At 41.7% G+C, this 20,348-nt stretch overlaps 2 protein-coding genes across 2 annotated transcripts; one reads left to right on the top strand and one right to left on the bottom strand.

Moving 5' to 3' along the window:
• Positions 1 to 626: 626 nt before the first annotated feature.
• lrrc45 (leucine rich repeat containing 45) lies at positions 627 to 12,976 on the bottom strand. The gene is made up of 18 exons (XM_044102681.1): positions 12,821 to 12,976; positions 9,353 to 9,633; positions 8,978 to 9,039; positions 8,791 to 8,861; positions 7,617 to 7,795; positions 7,294 to 7,422; positions 6,826 to 6,938; positions 6,629 to 6,687; positions 5,928 to 6,005; positions 5,516 to 5,651; positions 4,973 to 5,050; positions 4,183 to 4,294; positions 4,043 to 4,113; positions 3,590 to 3,682; positions 3,400 to 3,492; positions 3,152 to 3,325; positions 2,294 to 2,441; positions 627 to 2,038 (listed from the first exon to the last, which is right to left on the bottom strand). Exons 2-18 carry the CDS (start codon positions 9,579 to 9,581, stop codon positions 1,842 to 1,844), a joined length of 2,022 nt encoding a protein of 673 aa, XP_043958616.1. The 5' UTR covers positions 9,582 to 9,633; positions 12,821 to 12,976; the 3' UTR covers positions 627 to 1,841.
• A 353-nt stretch (positions 12,977 to 13,329) lies between these two features.
• trub1 (TruB pseudouridine (psi) synthase family member 1) lies at positions 13,330 to 17,017 on the top strand. The gene is made up of 8 exons (XM_044102036.1): positions 13,330 to 13,535; positions 13,607 to 13,705; positions 13,961 to 14,016; positions 14,154 to 14,235; positions 14,341 to 14,413; positions 15,765 to 15,904; positions 15,994 to 16,050; positions 16,134 to 17,017. The coding sequence occupies exons 1-8, from the start codon at positions 13,391 to 13,393 to the stop codon at positions 16,313 to 16,315; spliced, it is 834 nt and encodes a 277-aa protein (XP_043957971.1). The 5' UTR covers positions 13,330 to 13,390; the 3' UTR covers positions 16,316 to 17,017.
• Positions 17,018 to 20,348: the final 3,331 nt, after the last annotated feature.

The raw sequence follows: 20,348 nt of genomic DNA, 5'->3' as shown, positions 1-20,348 counted from the left end.
GAGTGGGATTGTTCCAGTGATCAGGCTAACATCTGCTAACAGATACTAAACTCACAGCTGGCCCAACGTAATACAGAGCAGTATAGTGTTCTACTTGGGGCCCCTGTTCCTGTCCCATTACCACCAGAGGGCTCCACCTTAATGAAGAGTTGCACTACATGAACATTTTTACTTAAGTAAAAGTAAAAAGTGGCTTTCTTAAGAATTTACTCAAGATTAAAAACATATTTGGTGAAAAGGCTCATTTAGTTCTGGCTAACAGATCAAAATGTCTGTCTGATTACAAAAACATGATGTAGACGAATATAGTAAACTATGAATACATTCTACTATTTTAAAGATGAAAATAACAAATGAAGTAATTCAAAGTAAATTCAGGTATATGGAGCTCCAACGAAGCCATGTACAAACTCAGACTACCACAGAGAACAGCTGGAGAATAATCTATATCCAATTTACTGAAAACATAACATTTTCTGATAATGCAACCAAAAAAACTGAAGGAAGAGGTCAATTTTAAATTATCCTCCAACCTTAGATGTTCTGTAAAATTGTAACAATGGTAACACAACAATGGAGATCATTATTCACAAAAATAATAAAATAAATACTTGTACTACTAAAACTAATGATAGAAGAAAATAGACATTTATTTATTTTTTTGACAAAATCACAAAATGGAAGACATTTGAAAAAAATAACATGATACAAAATATTTCCTTGTGATATAAAGATGCAATTAGAATACAAAGTTTGTGTAAAAATGAACTCTATGATCCAATCAGAGGATCATCTTGCTTCACTTCCTGTAAAAATGGAGCTCACATTTAAAAATATTTGTGAGCAGGATTGAGAACGGTACATATTCGAGTGCTAACAGCGGAGCTAGGTGATCAGTCACATCAAATAGCAGGAAAACAGACAAAACAAAAAAACATCACTGCCTCACAAATAAAGAAGTAGTTTACTGAAAACAATAAGCGTCAAGATTCCCAATATTCCTGCGGCTGTTTCCTTTTACTGACCCAAAGGGGAAAATTTCCACCTTTAAATCCTGTTAGCAGAAAATTAGAAACTGAGATCAAACAATTGATCTGAGCTGTGAGACTGATTTCAGCCATCAGACGTTAAATTAAAAGCTATTTATTGGTACAGTAATATCGCTTTATTCTTCAAAACCTTGTTTAGAATGTGCATAAATGTACACATTTATTAACATAAATACAAAATTTTATTAAATTTAGTGAACATCTGGGTAAAGAGCAAACAAATCCTATTGATCGACAAACTTTCTCTGGTTTTTAAGTTCATAAACTTAAACCCAGACTTGTTCTGCTTCGTTCCCCTGAAAACTGAACCTCCAGACAGAACACGACTCAGGATTTATCCCTGAACTGGATCCATTAATCCCTGGGGTTAATGTCTGAGTCAGCACCACCTCAGGCCAAAAACTGCCGGACATTTTAATGTTTACGGTCTGGAGGGCAGTGGAGCAGAAAGAACAGAGCTGCTGCAGCTGCACCGTGAGAAGCTACTGTCTCCTTCATCATCACCATGGTCCATGGGGCAAGAAAAAAAACAAACAAAAAAAACCTTTGCATGAATGTTGTCCACCTCCAGTTACCACACAGACACTCCCAAACACACAGCAGAGAGCAGAGGGACCAGAGTGGGGAGGATGAGCCCCAGCCTGGTCAGAAATGAAAACTGTTATGTTCAGAGCTCTTTCTGACGTCTAACGTCAGCGTTTCACGGCGTCTAAAATCTGTCAGTCAGTTCCAGTGAGGTGTAGTGGCTGGAGCAGGTGTTCACTGGTCATGAATGGGATTCCACTGGTTCCACTACTTGTTGGGGCTGTAGTGTCCCAGCGGGGAGCCTTGAACGTAGCTGAGGACGGCGCTCTGCAGGTAGCTGGCTCTCTGGGCCTCATCCTCCTTCATCCGCTGGATCTCCACTTCCTTCAGCCGCAGCTTTTCCAACAGGGAAGACTTTTCGCTCTCTTTGTCAAGAAGCACTTCACGGTGATTATTCGTCAGCGCTACAAAAAATGAAACGCACAAAAAAGACATGATATGTAACAGATGTGTAAAAGTTTCATGCAATAAATTTGAATATTAATAAAAATGTCATGTATTTCAGTGACTCATAAGTTATATAATATAGAGACCTCATACATTATTATAATAGTTTAAGGTATGAGAGCAAACTGTTTACTAATAGATCAGATTTTTGAGGTTTCCAAAACATTATGTAACTTGAAACAAAGCAGCAAACTAAAAAGTGGATAGTGTACCTTTCATCTCTCTCTCCAGAGCACTGATCTTTGCTTTGAGCCTCTCTTGTGCCATCCTGTCTGCTTCCAGCTGTCCAATCTGCTCCTGCAGCTCCACTCTTACCCTGCTCACCTCAGCCACCTTCTCCTGCTCTTTTCCGGACAGATCCTGCAACAACATGCTGTGTAGGAAGGATCCACACCAAATAGCTGCCAGCAAACGCACCCAATCAAAGAAGGGCTGGGCGGTACGGCAGAAAAACCTATCACCATGTAAGTGTTTCGTATTAGTCCATATCGATAATTAGTTATTACTTTTTTGTTTTAAACATCTGAAATACTGCCAAGCTGGCGGCGTGAGCTTTTTTACTCAACAGGTTGTTGCTAGGTAACAACCTTGTTTTTTCTCTTCACATAGAGGGATTATCAGTCGACATCATGTCTACTGCCGCCTGCAGAAGGTAAGAAACAATACATTATTCTAACTATTTAAATGATTTATAATCAGACTGATAAAATCATCAACAACTCGCTGCCAGCGGAGATCAGCTTTAATATTACCAGTAATATTAATATTGCCACTGCAGTTTGGGCCGTTTTGTTCTCATTTATTCACTCACCTGCATGTAATGTGAGTTAATGGGTCACTAATATCAATATGGTAGCAGAACTTATTTTATCACGCAGTGATAAACAGCTGAAGTACGCTGACAACATAATAGCTAAGGTCAAAACAGTAAGAAAAATGTGGGTAACCATGGCAACCAGTGAGCACTTGAAGACTGTCAGGTCTTTCAGCAGCGTCAAGCTGTGTTTACAAACAGATAGTCTCTCTATGGGCTCCACCTGGTCTGGTGTTGGTGTTCCACAGACACCTACCTGCTGAAGCTCCTCTATCCGGCGCCGCAGGCCGTCCGTCTCCACGCTCTGGTGGCTGCTCTTCGCCTGCAGCTCAGAAATGCTCTGTTTCTGCTGGGAGCAGTGCAGCTGCAGCTGCTGCATGGACGCACGCAGGGAGCGCAGCTTCTCCTCCAGGGACGACACGTGCTCCTGCTGCTCGTGGGAAGAAGCGTGGACGTGAGGTTTTCGAGAGCAGGAAGACTTTCTCTTCTGTTCAGACGTCTCACCTCCTCCAAGCGCATTTGAGTTCGCACTTTTCCCAGTTCCTCCTCTGCCTGGGCCCTCTCTGTCACAACGGCTGCTTTACTTTTACCCAGCTCCTGCAGCAAAGAGACAAAACCAACTATCTGAAAAACTCTTACACACTGTTATGAAATTATTCTGCTCTGCCAAAAGGAAGGAAGCAGGACTGGTGACCTCTTCCAGCTGGATCCTCTGCGCCTCCAGTTTGAAGATACGCTCCTGCAGAGCTCTCTCACGCTCCTCTAGATGCCGGCTGACGTTCTCCACCTGCATGAGGATGTAGTTGTTAAAAAATGTCCGTTCAAAAGTTGGCTGCAATACTGCAACTTTAAGAATGCAATCAATCATATATACCAAATATTTATACCAACTCTTTGAAACAAGGCAGGCAGCAGTTCACAAAGCATCAGGTCTGATATCACCACAAGTCTTTTACCAGACAAAACGCTTTGAAGGATGTTGAATTAGCAGAGTTACAACACTTCATTTCCCTTTGGGATCAATAAAGTATTTCTAAATTTTGCATTGGATTGAAACTGAGAATAGCATGCTATTCATGGGCGGGTTCCAGCTGTGATGTGATGCATGTTGTGTGAAGAGTGTGATGACGGGTGGAGGACGCAGCACCTCCTTGTGTCTCAGGCTCTCCATGTCCTCCAGGGCTTGCTTGGACCGCCGCTTCTCTGACTCCAGCCGATCTGCGGGACAGACGGGACATGAGCCGGGCCCTGTGTGGGAACACGGCCTGCTCCGGACGCTGCTGATACCTTCTGCCTTCGTTAGCCGCATCTTGAGCTCTGCGGTGCTGTTGGTGAGCTCCTGCTTCAGCTCAAAGATCTGCTGCTGCTGAGACTTGCACCTGCATTCCAGCTCCTCCACCTGACACACATCTATTACTGACATGATCGCCACGTTCATACGCTACAGGTAGTCAACATTTCCTCTGCTGCACGCTAGCAAGCTAAAGCACAACCTCTACATTTGATGCAAGTTTCAAAAACAATATCAAGAAAAAGTTCAGGATATGCAATAGATAAAAGCATAAAAGTTTTTTTTTTTTAAATGGTGTGCATGTCATTAAATCATCTTCTGCTGATGTGATGCAGGAAGACGCCACCATGACATTATTACTGTTCTGACCTTGGATTTTAACCCCACTGGCCTCAAGCGACCTTCAGATCATGATCAAGCCTCTACCTGGAGGCTTTCAGACACAGACGACGTTATGATCCAGAACATCTGTTCATGATAACCTGATTTATTTATGAACTCTGTTTCTATTGAAGGGGAATAAATACATAATTCACTCAATGACACACAAACCAATTTTCTACTTTGACATAAGGACTTTTTCTGATTTTCTCATTGGTTCTCTTGTTCTCTATCAAAACATGAAACCAGCAGAAAATGTACAGAATGGGCTTTTGTGTACGTGTGTGAGAACTTAAGAGAATCAGCCAGGGATCAAACACTTATTTCCCACACTAAGAAATGGTCATTGTAATGCCACAGGTGTGTAAAGTCAGACACATAATACTCAACAAGCAGGGCTCATACTTTATTCCTGAGTTGGCCGTTGGTTTCCATCAGGTTCTGGATCTCTCTGTGGAGTTTTCCCTCTCTGAGGGAACTTTCCTAAAGGAAGGGAAGACGAGCACAGAGGATCAGTCCTGTATTGACTAATGTTCATTTGTTTGTTTGTTCGTCTTTCATTCATTGAGAATCTGTGAAAATTGTTGCTCTCTATCCAATCTGACTGAGCTTGAGCTGTTTTAGGAGAGCTCTGAGTAGAAATCTTCACCTGTAGACGTAAAAGCAGGTGGAGACAAAAGACCTTCAGAGGTCACTGCAGCAAAACGTGGTTCTACTGAGCCTGGACTCCAGGGCTGGACACATTTTAAGATTCTTACGTGTGAAAAAAAATCAAATAAAGTACAAGAGAAGTTTGTTTTATAATATGAAAAATGTGGCTCAGTTTAATAGCAAGGCGCCAGTAAATACACACTGTGTGGGAGCACATCGTCTATCCAGATCTGTCCGTGTAACTCTTTGCTTTAAAACATAAAACTCAGACGACAGTCTGGATGTTCTCCAGTGTACCTCTTCCTGCTTCTTCCTCAGTCGGCTCTGCTGCTCCTTCTGCTCTTCTTTCTCAGCCTTCATGCGAGACAGGACCTCACCCATACTCTGGGCTTTCTGCTCTGAGAGGGCCAGAGCTGCTTCTGTCATCTGCAACCTGCAATGTCAACAGAAACACCCACAAACCTCACTGCTTCCATCCATTCCTGCAGTCGTCAGATGTAGCTTCTTCAGAGTCACAAAACTCATCATAGTTAACCAAATATCTTTGGGGTTTGGGCAACATGTTTGAATTTTGTACAGCTTTAGATTAATTACTGCTCTGGTTGTGTCGTTCTTTCAGGACATTGTCTTTTTTTAAAAGTCTAAAAAATAAGTCTTGCTCTTCAGCAGAAACATCTGAGTGTAGCATGAAAGAATCTGAAGGAATTACTTGGCAGTGAGGGAGTTGATCGCTGACTTCCTCTCATTCAGAGCTTGTTGGAGCTGACCAATCTGAGCAGAGGTTGACCTAACATCAGAAGAGGTAAACAGGTCATATTTAAAGAGACAGTAGGTCTAACATATTCATTTTTGTAGGTAATAAGTCACAGACTTCATAAGCAAATTTGATTCCTTTAGGGTTTATAGCGTCTGATGGCTCATTAGACCTGATGACCTCAGCAGAGTGACCAACATGTTGTGTTATGGATGTTTAACAGGCTTAATGACAGTCGAAGCTACACTGACCCTGTAGAGGAGACTGCTGTCCATGGCTGAAGTTGTATGTTTAGAAGTAACCAAGTCTTATATGGGAAACTGTGTTTGCTGTCTACAATCCAACTCTCATGTCTCGTTACCGAACCGCTCCGACCTTTACTGCTTAGTGGAAGATTGATTTGCTTAGTGGCATTAGATTCTTCCCAGGTCAGTGTAGTGATTACTAATATAAACTTGTCTAAATCAAATCCTCCTTCACTAGATAAGTCTGTGTCATCTCACAGAGTCATTAGTGAAGGAACTAAACCCACTTTAAAAACACTTTAGGTTCATTTAATAAGTAAGTGTTTAAGTCTTAGTATTTAAAGAAGGTTGTGAATATCAGCTTCAAGGCTAATTCAACAGCCAGTAATTATACAAAGTAAATGAACTCACTTGGTGGAGTGTCCCATCTCCTCCTTCTGCCTGTCTATCGTCTCCATCAGGCTGAGGAACTGGAGGACAGTTAGGACAACCAGAGTCATGGTCAGCATAAAGAATACACAAAACACTCATCTGAAATATGTAGATAAGACAGAGAGAAAATTCTCTACTCTATTCTCCAGACAAAATGTTCCAAACTGACAGCTTACCTGGCGACCCTTTTCCTCCTTCAGTGACTGGATCTCTCTGCTGAGGACGTGGGTCTTGTTGCGGCTTTCTCTCAACGTGAACTCTCTTTCAGAGTTGTGTCCTGTGCTCTGCTCTAGAAGGGTCCAGAAAGTTCACAAAATGAGCCACACAGATGACAGGGGATTTGTTGAAGCAGGTATTTGACTCCAACTCCACCAATAGGTGTTTGTTTTCTCACTCATGTCTCTCCAGAACCTTCAACTGTGTTACATATGGAGCTGCCCAGTCGTAGGAATAACACTCCTATTCACTGTTATTCCTGTCAATACTGAAATTATTTTGGTAACGCTGCATGTGTAGCATATTAAAAACAAAATATGCATGTCAATCTGGTGATTTCACGAATAGTATTTTTGGATGTTTTTTATTGATTTTGCTATATTTTAGTGGAAATCACACTTACAGGAGGAGACGTCTGACAATCTTACCCAGAGCTTTGAGAATGTCACTGGGAATGTTGTTTCCTGCCATCTCGAGCTGTACTATGCTCTTGTTCTTCTGCAGGGCCTCCAGCAGGGACCTCCCACCCAGCAGACCGATGTTGTTCCACCTCAGGTCTGGAATAGGAAGCGTGAACTATCGTTAGTCACACAGCAAAGATGTTTGGTTTAAACCAACATCTCCACTACATCAGGAGAACTACAACAACAACAAACACAACAGATTAGGGACTCCTCAGACATTGAAAGGTGAGTCAACATGTCTGTTGCTCTGCGGTTGGTCAGGACCGATGTGGGCAGTTCCACTTCACCTAGCTCCTGCAGGGTGCTGTTGCGTCTGAGGGCCAGCGCCAGCTCCGAGGCTCCGTGGTGGTTGATCTGATTGTTGCGCAGGTCCAGGTGTGTCAGAGTGTTGTTGGACGCCAACCCATCACAGAACAGCGAAAAGGACTCTTCCCACACACCCAGAGCATTCCACTCCAACACCAGCCTGAGAACAGTGTTCACACTGGGTCACTATTATCACATTTTAAATGGCTCCAGTGTACTGCCCTCCTCAGGCTGCAGGGATTTCATATTTATGAAAAACAGTGGAAACCCTAGAAACCAGTGCAGTCACAAGATTCTCCAAAGGACATCATTTTGTTCAGATTTGCTGTTACATCACTACATTTTGTACTGGCTAAAACAAGTAAAACTGCTGTTATTGTTTTACGGACAGCATCATTTTAGATACACAGATGAAAATGAATGTTTAAAGATAATACAGTGGTTCCCAAAGATTTTCTGGGCCCCCCTGTGGATTACAATAAAATGATGTGTGAGAGAATGTGGCAATTCTTATTTATTAGTTTTTTATCAGTTATTTGTTATGTATTTCTTATATTGTGTGTAAACTGTGAGACAGTTATTTTTAAGCATATGGAACTTCTTAAATTTTGTTGTTCTTGTGACAATGACAATAAAGATTTATCTATCTATCTAAGTTTATTTCACAATTCAGGTTGGAACAAAACAAACAACAAACCATCTTTACAGTGAAACACTTTTGTGTAACTGTTTCTTTTTTTTTCCATTCATCCATACTGTTTCCCACCCCCCTTGAAATAGCACTATGCCCCTGTAGGGGGGGTGGGGGGGGGGGGTGCCCCACACTTTGGGAACCACTGCATTAGGAGAAATGTATCAAATATTTTCTACCTCCTCACAGAGAGATGAATAAGGAATAGTAGATTGTTCAAAAACAACAATGTCAGTGAAAATGTTTGAAGATGTCTCTTCCTGTGAGTCACTGATTGAAGCATGTTGTGATTTTGGTCCATGACAGATGCTTTACTAACCACCTTTACTTCAGACAGCAGCTTTCACTACACTTGGTAAACATTTTAGTGAAAAATCACTAAACACCATATTCTCCCACAATGATAGAAAGCGGTTCCCTAAGTTAATCATTTTTCAGGTTTTTTTTTTGACAGATAAACTCACCTGTGCAGTGTCTTGTTACATCCCAGCAGCTTTCCCAGAACCTCAGCTCCTGTAGATCTCAGGTTGTTTCCCTGGAAACAGTTTTCAGAAACTCACCAACAAAAAAAAAAGTCTGTATTCAGATGAATTATTTTAAAGTGTTTCTGCTTGTGTGTTTAGTGTGTGTGTCATATTTGACAGCTGTTACCTTTAGATCCAGACATTTCACTGATGTGTTGTGAAACAGTCCAGCCAAAAGCATCTTGGTGCCTGAAAGTCACGTCAAAAATGTAGACTGTTACATATATAGACATTTATTATCCAAAGATGAATAAGACAGCTTGATGGCTTTTTGTCAATGCCACAGTCTCTAAACAATACATCCCAGTGGCTCCCACCATTGACTTGTACATGGTGCCTTTTCTTTCACTAATCTGGACGCAGATCAAACTTGTGCAGAGGCCTGCTAACAAACCACTCAACTGATTATGGCGTTGGACCAGAATAAGCAGGGACCCATCCAGGTTTTGAGGACTGGAGTGTAGCACATCATAAAGCCAACATGGCCGACAGTCGTACACACCTTCCTCTGTTAGCATGCAGTCACTAAGGGAGACCTCTGTGAAGACGCCGTCCTTCTGGAAGGCCCTGGCCAGGACGCTGCAGGTGTCAGTGGACAGACTGTGTCCACTCAGGTCCAGCCTGGAGCTGTGGGCAGCCCTGCTCTCCTGGAGCTGAGCCACAACACTCTCCTGGGGCTCCACTCCACCCTCCTTACACAGCTGCAGGTACGTCCACCTGAAGTCTTCCATACTGGATGGAGCTGTTTGTTCTTTCTGCTGCCTGCCAGGACCTGAGCATCAGCTGAAATGAAGTGAAACATTTTTGTCAACAAACTGCTGCTTCATTCATTTCTGACACAATGAAGTTAAATAGTTTCTAAATGTTGCTTTCAAATTGTGATCACTTATCACTTTCAGACTCCTCATGAAGCTGTTATGTCATCCACCGTTTCACTGCCGTAAAGGTTAGAGGTCAACCAACTGAATGGTCAGTGGCAATTTAAACATTAGTGGACCTGTGAGCTACATCTGTTATTTTTTATATGAAGGCAGCAGCTGATGCTAAGTGGCTATGCTAACTGGAGTTGAGACATCACTGCTTTGCAGAATTATTGGAGAAATGTGACTGTGAATTCAGTCACATTTCTGCCAAGACCTTCATTTTATGGTCCTGCATAATCAAAGTGACCTTGAGCTGTTTTTTGTGTTTATTCAGGTTAACTTTGTCTGATCTTAAACCCAGTTTGATGATCTGAAACATCACAGAGGGACAAAAAAAAGAAATAAAGTTTAGAAGACATTATAGACCTGTCGTCATGGTATCAACCTTCCAGACAGCTCAGATGTTCTGGTTCTGGTCTGCTCTGTATCTCCAGAACCAAACATGGAGAAGCAGCATTCAGTTTGTATGCTCCTCAAATCTGGAACAAACTTACAGAAAACTGCAAAACAGCTGAAACACTGAGTTCCTTCAAATTTAGATTAAAATCTGTTTGTTTGTAGCTGTGTTTAATTCACTTAGATAAATTCCTGTCTTCATTTTATTATTTTATGACAATGATATTTGATGATTTTGATGATATTTTAAAAGATTGCCCATTACTAAAACATGGTATGCAAATCAATTTGACTTGCCACAGAAATCTATGCTACTCTAATACCCTTAAATAAAATGAAGTGCAACTGCCTTTATAAATTACCTATATAGTAAATAAAGTCCACCTTTGTATAATTTAATCCTAGTAAAGGTTGGAAGCATTATGATGTGGAGATGAGTTTCTTTGGAACTGACAGGATCAGGGTCGATGGGAAAATGGATGGAGCCGAATCCAGAATAATCCATCCATCCATTTTCTTTTCACCCTTCTTCCCTAAATGGGGTCGGGAGGGTTGCTGGTGCCCATCTCCAGCTGCGTCCCGGGCGAGAGGCGGGGTTCACCCTGGACAGGTCGCCAGTCTGTCGCAGGGCCACACAAAGACATACAAGACAAACAACCATGCACACACAGTCACACCTAGGGAAAATTTAGAGAAACCAATTAACCTGACAGTCATGTTTTTGGACTGTGGGAGGAAGCCGGAGAACCCGGAGAGAACCCACCATGCACAGGGAGAACATGCAAACTCCATGCAGAAAGATCCCCGGCCGGGAATCGAACCCAGGACCTTCTTGCTGCAAGGCAACAGCTCTACCAACTGCGCCACAGTGTTGGCATAGTTACTTTGAAAAAGTAACTTTAATCGGACTACTGATTACTCCTTGAAAAAGTAACTTAGTTATATTACTGACTACTTGATTTGGAAAGTAACTAAGTTACACTAAAAGTAACTTTTTAGTTACTTTCAGCAGGTGTTAACAACGCTCCACCTCCTGTGAAAATCACACTGAGCTTTGCCAATTCTTAATTGTAAGTTATTTTATAATGGTAACATCAACAATGTGTCTCCACTGATAAGGTTGAACTGAAGAGGAGATTGTAGAAAAAACAGTACAAAAAAATAAAAAACCTGAGTGATTTGTGTGGTCCACTCTAAGAAGGATTGTAAAGCCCCTCCCCTCCCCTACCTGACCTGCAGGTTCTGCGTTACGGCCCTGCGTTTGGTGTCGCAGCGCACAGAGCTCCTCCTGCAGCTCCGCAGCTCAGATGGCTGCACAGATTTGTGACACTTATCTTAATATTAATAATTAGAATGGCGTTAAGTTGCCATTATAACTATTGCCGACACGTTCATTCGTGGCTATTTTCACGTTTATTGCGCTGTTCGTATTGGTCTCAATGTTTGCAGTTTTCTGGAGCGCAACGCGAAGCTCGACGTCATTCAGAGGTAAAACATTAACTTGACATTAACAAAGACACAGCGGGACGGATCATCCGGGAAATGATGGACAGAGAGAGACTGAGTAAAACTACCTTAATGACGGACAAATTCTGGGATTTATTATGAGTCTCTGCTTATTTCCAAACCCAAATGAGCAACTTCACGTTCAAAAACGAGCCAAAAAAGGCGCAACCCGCCACTCATTAAATCTGCAAGCGACTTTTTAAAAAAAAGGAAGCCCAAAGCCGCTTATAATAATCGGACTTGGCGACAGAAACTCAAAATAGTTCCAGTTTTTCCACCAACAAAATGCGCATCTCCCTCCATTGTTTACATTTCTGTCGCATAGAGACGTCGGTCACTCGACAAGACGAGTAGAGGAAATACGATTAAATTACAAAAGAAGATAGTAACGCACAGTGATTTTGATAAGTAACTGTAGTCTGACTACTCGATTTGAAATAGCAACGCGTTATATTACTCGTTACTGAAAAAAGTGGTCCGACGTCAGTAACGCGTTACAAATTAACGCGTTACTGACATCACTGCTGCGCCACTGTGCAGCCCTCCAGAATAATCCTGGAAGGAAACTTGTTGTAGGCCACAGAAGACCTGAGACTGTGATAGGGTTTCACTTCCCAGTAGGACAAGCTCCTTATAAGTTGATCGTTTCTCTCAAAGTATCACAAATGTTCCCCTTCTAACTTGACTGATCGTGAGCAATTTTGCAAAGCTGGTAGACACAAATCAGAAAACACCTGCAGTTATAAAACCTGTTGTAATGTCATATTAACTATGTGAATATGCACAACACATTTGTCAGATTATCATTTGTGAAAATGTAGAAAACTATGCATCTTTTTCCCCCCACTTTGCAATTATGTACTATTAAATTTATTGGCAATTATCTTGAAGGTATGACAAACAACTTAGAACAAAGCAGCTGCGAAGTCTATCCCGGAAGGTTCTGAAAACCCACCGTCATATTTGACCATTGTCTATAAAACAACAATTATGATGGTCCACACTGATGCAACTGGAAGTTTTGGCTGCAACTGAACCACAACATAACCACATTAACACAATGAAACCCAGAAACAGCGACGATATCCAGACAAACATGGCGTTTACTCTACAAACTAATAATAAGGACAAAAATCAAGACCAACCTCTGAGAGCAGGAAACGACTACCTAACAGAAAGCGGTTGTTTTAGACACAGAAGCTAACGGCTAGTAACTAGGAAATGAACTAAAGACGTAAAGCGTCTTGGTCTGTGTAGTTTTGTAAAAACGCCCTGGCGCTAGCTTCAGTTGACATTGTTTACGTAACTCTATCGCCCTCTTCTGGCTAGGTCGACCACTGAACAGACATAATGATAATCAGAACAGACGAGTATGATGAGACGAGATAGCTATGTCATAATTATGCGATATTGCCTCATTATTATGATACTAATTAAGATTCAAATTAAGTTTGAATCAGCATACTTCCATTTAGCTGTTTCATGCAGAAATATAGATCTTTCTTTATAATATAATAAAATATAATATAGTGAATATCAAATATTTTATGTAATTTCAGAACTTGTTATATCTTATTTTGGAATTTAAAAGGCGGCATAGATTGGAAGTCATTTTCCAGATATGATTGTTTACTTCCCAAAACAGCAGAGGGCAGTAAAACACAATTAATTCGCTCTCCATAAAAGAAGAAGACAAACATCTCACAAAAACAAGCATGGCTGGGAATGTGAGCGGCGCTGCGGGATCAATAAGTTCTCTGTCTAAGCTTCAGTCTTTAAATGGATTGTTCGCCATATATAAGAAACAAGGGCCGACATCTGCTGATGTGTTAAACAAGTTCAAAGAGACTTTGCTCAGAGGTAAGCCTGCGCAAACAACAGCAATACGGAGGGCTACTGCTCATTAAAAGGCTTTACTTCTGTTCTTCCAGAGGCGGGAGTGCAGAACCCAAACAGCAGAAAGAGGAAGAAGCAGTATCTGAAGATGGGCCACGGAGGGACCCTGGACAGCGCCGCCAGCGGGGTCTTGGGTAAGAGGCGTTCACTGCCCGCCAGGAGATCTGAGCTTTAGAGTTCCATTCCACTCTAATTCAAATAGGTTCTTGCATAGCAAACAATGCGGCTGAGTCATAAGTCATTCAGTCCAATTGAATTAAATCCAAAATGCCGAGTCCAATATAAGTAAACTGGTTTATTTGATGAAAGAGGAAATCCTTTACCATTTATTTTACGAGCTTCACTTTTTCCTGAAAGGCAGAAAACCATTCCTCTATCTTTTCTTTCAGTTGTCGGTATTGGGAACGGGACAAAAATGCTCAGCACGATGTTGACTGGTTCAAAGGTGAGTTTGGTAAAACAGCATATGAAAGTGAGGCTCAAAGCAGCCACACACTTAAGGATAAATTGACACTGTTTCTTAGCAACGCATCTAAAAGAAGTTGGATTTTATTTTTGTGTACTCCCATTATATCTTTGAAGAAATACGTGGCTGTGGGAGAGCTGGGAAAAGCAACAGATACTCTTGATGCCACTGGAACGGTGGTCATGGAGAAAGAGTTTGGTAAATGTTTCAAATTAAGTTTGAAACATTCCTTTCCATTCCAGCAGCAGAGTTCCTACATGTTTCTGCAGGGCTATAGTTGCGTTTTCTGTTCTCTCCTTCTAGAGGACATAACCAGGCTGGACATGGAGGAGAAGTTAAAAGCTTTTACCGGTGACATCATGCAGGTTCCTCCACTGTAAGTAACCCCATATGAGCAGAGAGGTGTTTATATCGGAGGAGAATTTTACTCATCTGATGCTAAACAGGCGATTATCAGCAGACATGGGCTGGAAACTTACAAACCGCAGCTGGTCCCAGTAACAAGCTCTGTCTAGAAACAGGCCTGCTGGGACCTTCACAAGTCACCACACCCTTTAAACATTTTAGCTATTGGTCATGTCACAATCAGACTTTGAGAGACCAACTCCAGGTAGTGCATCATTTGGAAGCAGATGGACAATCTGTGGTCTTCCAGATGTTTTACAAATAACCTGAAAACTTCCTGATGTGTTTTGTATCGGCTCCTTTAGAGTCCACTCGTAGAATCGGTTTTGGGGAAATGCCAGGAAGGATTTTGCTAAATTTTGAGTCACTGACGCAATAAATTAAAATGACAGCCGAAGGATAGAATTATATAATCTAAATTACACAACAAGCAGGGGTTCACTGGGCAACAAGGCAAGATGAAGTTTACATTTTCTCTATTTTCATTATATTTTGTTGTACTGATCAGATAATTTTTTTTAATCCGTTTTATTTTACTGTCAGGTCTTACCTTAACCTTTGTGGCTGCTTGTGTAGGTACCGCTGTCGTAGGTCCACTTCATGAATCACTCATGTGGTTTTAAAACCTAGCCCTGATTTGAACTTCTCCAGCTTTCTCCCTGAACTAAATCATGTGAGACGTGAAGGGAGTCTCCTGGCTGTTGATGTGACTCCAGAGTCAGACATGAATAGAACGTATAAGGCAACAGTTGGATACTTAAATATTATTTTTATCAAAGTTTTTATCCATTTACTGCCAAATTACATCAGTCTCTCTAGTTTTTTGTGATTCTGTAAACATGGAAATGTTTGCAAAATCAACACATGCACACTGTTTTTGCGTTAATGCATTATTTATTTATTGCGCTTATTCCAAATTTTCCACAATAACGATCAAAAACATTGGGTTTAAGTGACTGCTTCCTCCCACCTGCAGATGGCAGTATGTCACACTTGCTTCACTTCTGCTTCAGTCTACTGATGTCAAGTTAGTCTGTAATTGACATGATGAATAACAAAAAGTCACATTTACTGTCGTCCATAAGTCCAAACTTTTGAAAATGTCCATTTTCTTCCCCATTGATGCACTTCTTTGTTTTGATCTGTGAGACGGACTTTGTGATTATAATTTCGTGGCTCCTTTTGCAAGACAATGTATATGACATGGAAACCGATGGGAGGGTTTAATAGAAACATGGGCTTGTGCAGAAAACTGTTTCCCAGATGAAGTTATGTTGTCCGAACTCTAAAATTCTCAGTAGTGAAGTTTTGTTGTTTGCTAGCTTCTCTGCTCTGAAGAAAGACGGCCAGCGTCTGTCTGTGTTGTTGAAGAAAGGTCACCAGGTGGAGGCCAAACCTGCACGCCGCGTCACTGTGCACAGCCTGACTCTGCAGGAGTTCAAACCTCCTCTCTTCACTCTCGGTTAGCTCAAACCGCTCCATCCACTCTGAGCTCTTCTGTGCAGCATGATGACTGTCATTCCTTCCCTCTCCTCTCTGACTGTGTGACAGATATCGAATGCGGTGGAGGGTTTTATGTCAGGAGCCTGGTGGACGACCTGGGGAAAGGTAACTCTCCAGATGATCTCGGTGAAAGCAGCTGAGCTAAAATTGGTGTTTTGTAACGTGGCGGCTGTGTTTTGGTGCTGCAGCTCTGTCGTCGTGCGCTCATGTGAAGGATCTGGTGAGGACGAAGCAGGGCCAGTTCACCCTCCAGGATCATGTGCTGCATGAGGAGCAGTGGACGCTGCAGAGCGTTGTTGGGGCGCTGCAGCCCTGCCCAGAGGAGGACCAGAGGACGGACTCTCCCAGATCCCAACAGACTCCTACCTAACAGCTGGCAGCAGGCAAAAGGAAGAGCCGTTTGGTGCCATCCTCTACCTGCTTTGTCCTCCAGACAGAAGATCAGATGTAGACATCTGAGATCGTTTGGTTTGTTTAGTGACTGGTGGCAGAAAACTGACTGATGGTAAAACCAACATCGTTCTCCTGGAGGTCAGTGGACTAGTCTGAACTGCACTGACTCTGCTTTTTGCTGTTGGTTAAATATACTTATTGCTTTCGTTGAAGGTGCAGTTTAACTTTTATTTGTTAAAACTGCCACCATGTAGGGACAGTTTGAGATAACCTGAAAAGATCAATCTCCACCTCCTCCCTGAGATACTATTGATCTGCTGAAATGCACCCTTCCTGACCTAAAACAGCCAATTAGAGCTAGGAGGCGGGTCTTAGCGCTATCAATGAATATCATTGCTTGCTGATGAATGCGCTAATGGTGGGAGAAATGACTTTACCTGCCACACAGTGCCACATGAAATTGTGATTGACAACAATAAGACCCTCCTGGGTCTGATTGGTTTTTGGGTTGTTGTTTTTTTTTTCTCTGTCTCATATTGTCATGACATGGTGACAGTTTATATTAATATTACAAACTTAGAGCCTTGGGGACCATTGTCCTCATTGAACCTTTTCATTTCACAGCATCATTCAAATTAAGGTTATCTACTGTCTTGCTGTAATAAATGTCTCCACAAGAGGTCCCTGCTGAGCCTTCTCTTTGTGTTTCGGTTGAACGTCTGCAGGTTCAGACCTCCAGCATCCTTCCTCAAGATAATCCCCATCATCTGTTCATTCTGAACCCTGGGATGAGCATAGATTATTTTAGCTAAACTTCAGTCTTCCTCTTTTCTGTGTTCAATGATATATTTTTATTCTTTCTTTCCATTTGTATATAGACAGTTTCTCTCCTAATTGAATGTATATATGTGTGTGTTATCCAGCTTTAAACTGCAACATAATATCCAATGTGACATACAAGTAATGAAAGAAAAGATAAGAGCAAACTGAAGAAAATGATGGACATAGGATCAGATAGTTTCAAATATGTCCTGGAGAATCTACCCTGATTGCACTATTGCTAAACAAGATGTATTTATGATTATATATTTTTATTATTGAACAGCTACAGAGTTCTGTCAGTGTGAAATGTTTAGAAAAATCGGGCACAAATATTTAAGACAGTAAAAGTGACTTTCCAGGTTTTCTGGTGGAATATCTATGTGAGCACAGTTGTTACAGAAATGCATAAAAATTTGAAACAATCCCATCTCAGTACTTTCATGCCACATTTCTGATGTTAGGACTCAGTGACCAATACTTACAGTCCAGTTTTTATCAGCTCTCCAGGCCTGAGGTCAGTTTGATCTGTTTTGTTTGCGATGCAGCAACCAAACGTCTCATCATTCCTCCATGTTCACCGTGTTTACAGGCTCTGCTGCTCTTCATCCATGGATCTGATGGCTCTGCATTAAGATTAATCTTTTTAAAAGATGGGACGATTTCTTTTTAATTTTAATTTTTTTGGGTCATCTTCACCCCAGTACCTTGCCTCCATTTAGCCGTTTCCTGGTTTTGACCCGTCCATATTAACAGTGGGGAAAGGCCAGTTCAGTTCAAAAGTACTTAGTCTGGAGAGAAAATAAATGTAACCATACAGTTATCTTAAGACTTGTAGATGCTGACAGCAGGAAGGATCTCCTGTAGTGGTCTGTTTTACAGTGGCTCTAAGGCAGCCTCTGACTGAAGAGATGGTGGTTATATAATGTTTTCCGTTAAGAGGATGATCAGGGTTGTTATTAATGTTCTGCATTTTATGAAGAATCCTGTTGAATGATTAGATTCGATAAGTGGACGTTTCCTCAGTCGGATGTCATCCATCATCCTGGCCTTGCAGACATGCTGGCAGCAGAGACTACAACCTGGTTCTGCTGCATCTACCGACTGGCTTCTAGATCCAGCTGAGCAGAACGGACTTCTGATTGTTTTTAAAGTGCATTAAATAGTCATTTAATCTTGTTACGGTTTCTTGTTTGTATATAAGGGATAACGATACATGCGATTCCTGTTTGAATTGAGTAGGGGACAATAAGAGAAAGTAATGTTTCATATTATAAACAAGTTCCAGAGTCTAAGTTTCATATGAGCTGAGGTGAAGGAGGTTGGTGGTAAAGTGGAGAACTTCTCTGTATCACAGTGTTGGGTCAGTAGTGTGTTTGATATGTTATGAAACGTGTACTGCAGGCGCTCGGTCCTCTCCAGTGGACAGTTTCCATCGTTAGCATGTCCACAGTCCACCAGCTGAATCTGGTGTTTGAAGGTCCTGATCACCTCTATAGTGACTCCCTGAAAGGACCAGGATGTAGACGGAGCCTCTGCTGTCAGACATCCACCGCTGTAACTGCAGATGATTTGATTCCGATTTATAGACTCATGATTCCATTTAGAAACCAATTTTTCTATCCAAGCCGTCTAGAGATTCTGTTTAAATTATGACTGACAAAATTAAAGCGATAAAGGTACATTCGATTCTTTTATGAAGTTCCATCAGTATGTATTTAAATAAATGTAACAGACTCAGACGGAGAAAGAAAGCGATTAGAAAAGTTTATTGACATGCATGAATTAAAGTTCTTTGGCGCTCGGGCCCCGGCTGAGCAATAAGCTCGGATGAGCATTTCCGATGCTGATTAGGAATGTCATCAATGTCATCACCCGGGACCTGACACTGGTGGTGGAGGTCGGTGAAGGATGCGATACTGAAGAGCCGGGAGAGTGGAGGTGGAGAAGGAGCGGCGGAGGCGTGAACTCGGCTGGGAAGAGGAAGATGCCATGGATGGAGGCCCTTATCAACTGGGGCTTGACCAGTGATTGGACGTGACGTGGCTTAGTCCAGCGTTAATTGGTAGTCGATGATGAGCGGGACACACCGATTGGATGATACGGGTGGGGCTTAAGAGTCTTCCAGATCGAATTTACTGCTAGGCTTTACGTAATATACTCGTCAGTGACGTAAAAATTAAATATCTTTTAAAACCTTTTAGCATTTTAAACCGATTTCTTTATAAATTTCTCTCTCTCTCTCTCTCTCTCTCTCTCTCACTCTCTCTCTCTCTCTCTCTCTCTCTCTCTCTCTCTATAAATCTATATCTCTATATAAATATATATATATATATATATATATATATATATATATATATATATATATATATATATAAATAAAATTATCTGTATGGATTTTTGATGGACTCATTCCAATATTTGTTCTTATTAATATGTGAAATTTTTGTTTAAACTGAACGAATGAATTATTATTATTATTATTATTATTATTATTATTATTATTATTATTATTATTATTATTATTATTATTATTATTATTATTAGAGCTCTATGACAGAAGAACCTATACGACGTAACCTTGCTGTTTGTAGGGAAGACTCAGCAGCCATCATAGTGATCACCATGAGGGAACACACCTGCAGACAGGTGTTACTCCATGGCACCCATCAACATGGAGGAAGGTGGCGCCAGCTGCCAGGGCGGATAGGAGAAGTTATCAGTAGATTTTGGACAGGAGTCTGACGCCAGGAGAGGCTGGTCGGATCAATATGCCGCAAATATTGGCCGCTGAGAGCTTCTTTTAAGTCTTCAAGGCCGCTCGTTTGTGTGTTTGCTGACTTTATCTAAATTACGGCCGTTAGAAAGTAGCATGTAGCGGAGCGCGCTTTAACCACGTTATCGAGCCACTGGATTTATTGTGGGGACCCTGAGGCCCTCCCACGCCGCGGCGGGGCGGGGGCGCGTTGAGGGTGAGTAGCTCTGATGGACAATAGGGACAATAGCGCGTGCAGGTGGGGCGCCTGACCTGCCCTGTCCGTGCTGTAACTCTGAAACCCAGAAGTCCCAGGTTATTCTTTAACACTTACTGAAACCTGCTAACGGAATAAACATGCACTTTGGGAGCCATTACAACAATTTGCATTTATTGCGGTTATTATCACTTCACTGGTGATCTCCTGATGCAGAAA

The sequence above is a fragment of the Gambusia affinis genome, linkage group LG20 (genome assembly GCF_019740435.1).
Source record: "Gambusia affinis linkage group LG20, SWU_Gaff_1.0, whole genome shotgun sequence".
NCBI lineage: Eukaryota > Metazoa > Chordata > Actinopteri > Cyprinodontiformes > Poeciliidae > Gambusia > Gambusia affinis.
This window is presented reverse-complemented; position numbering and strand designations above follow the sequence as displayed.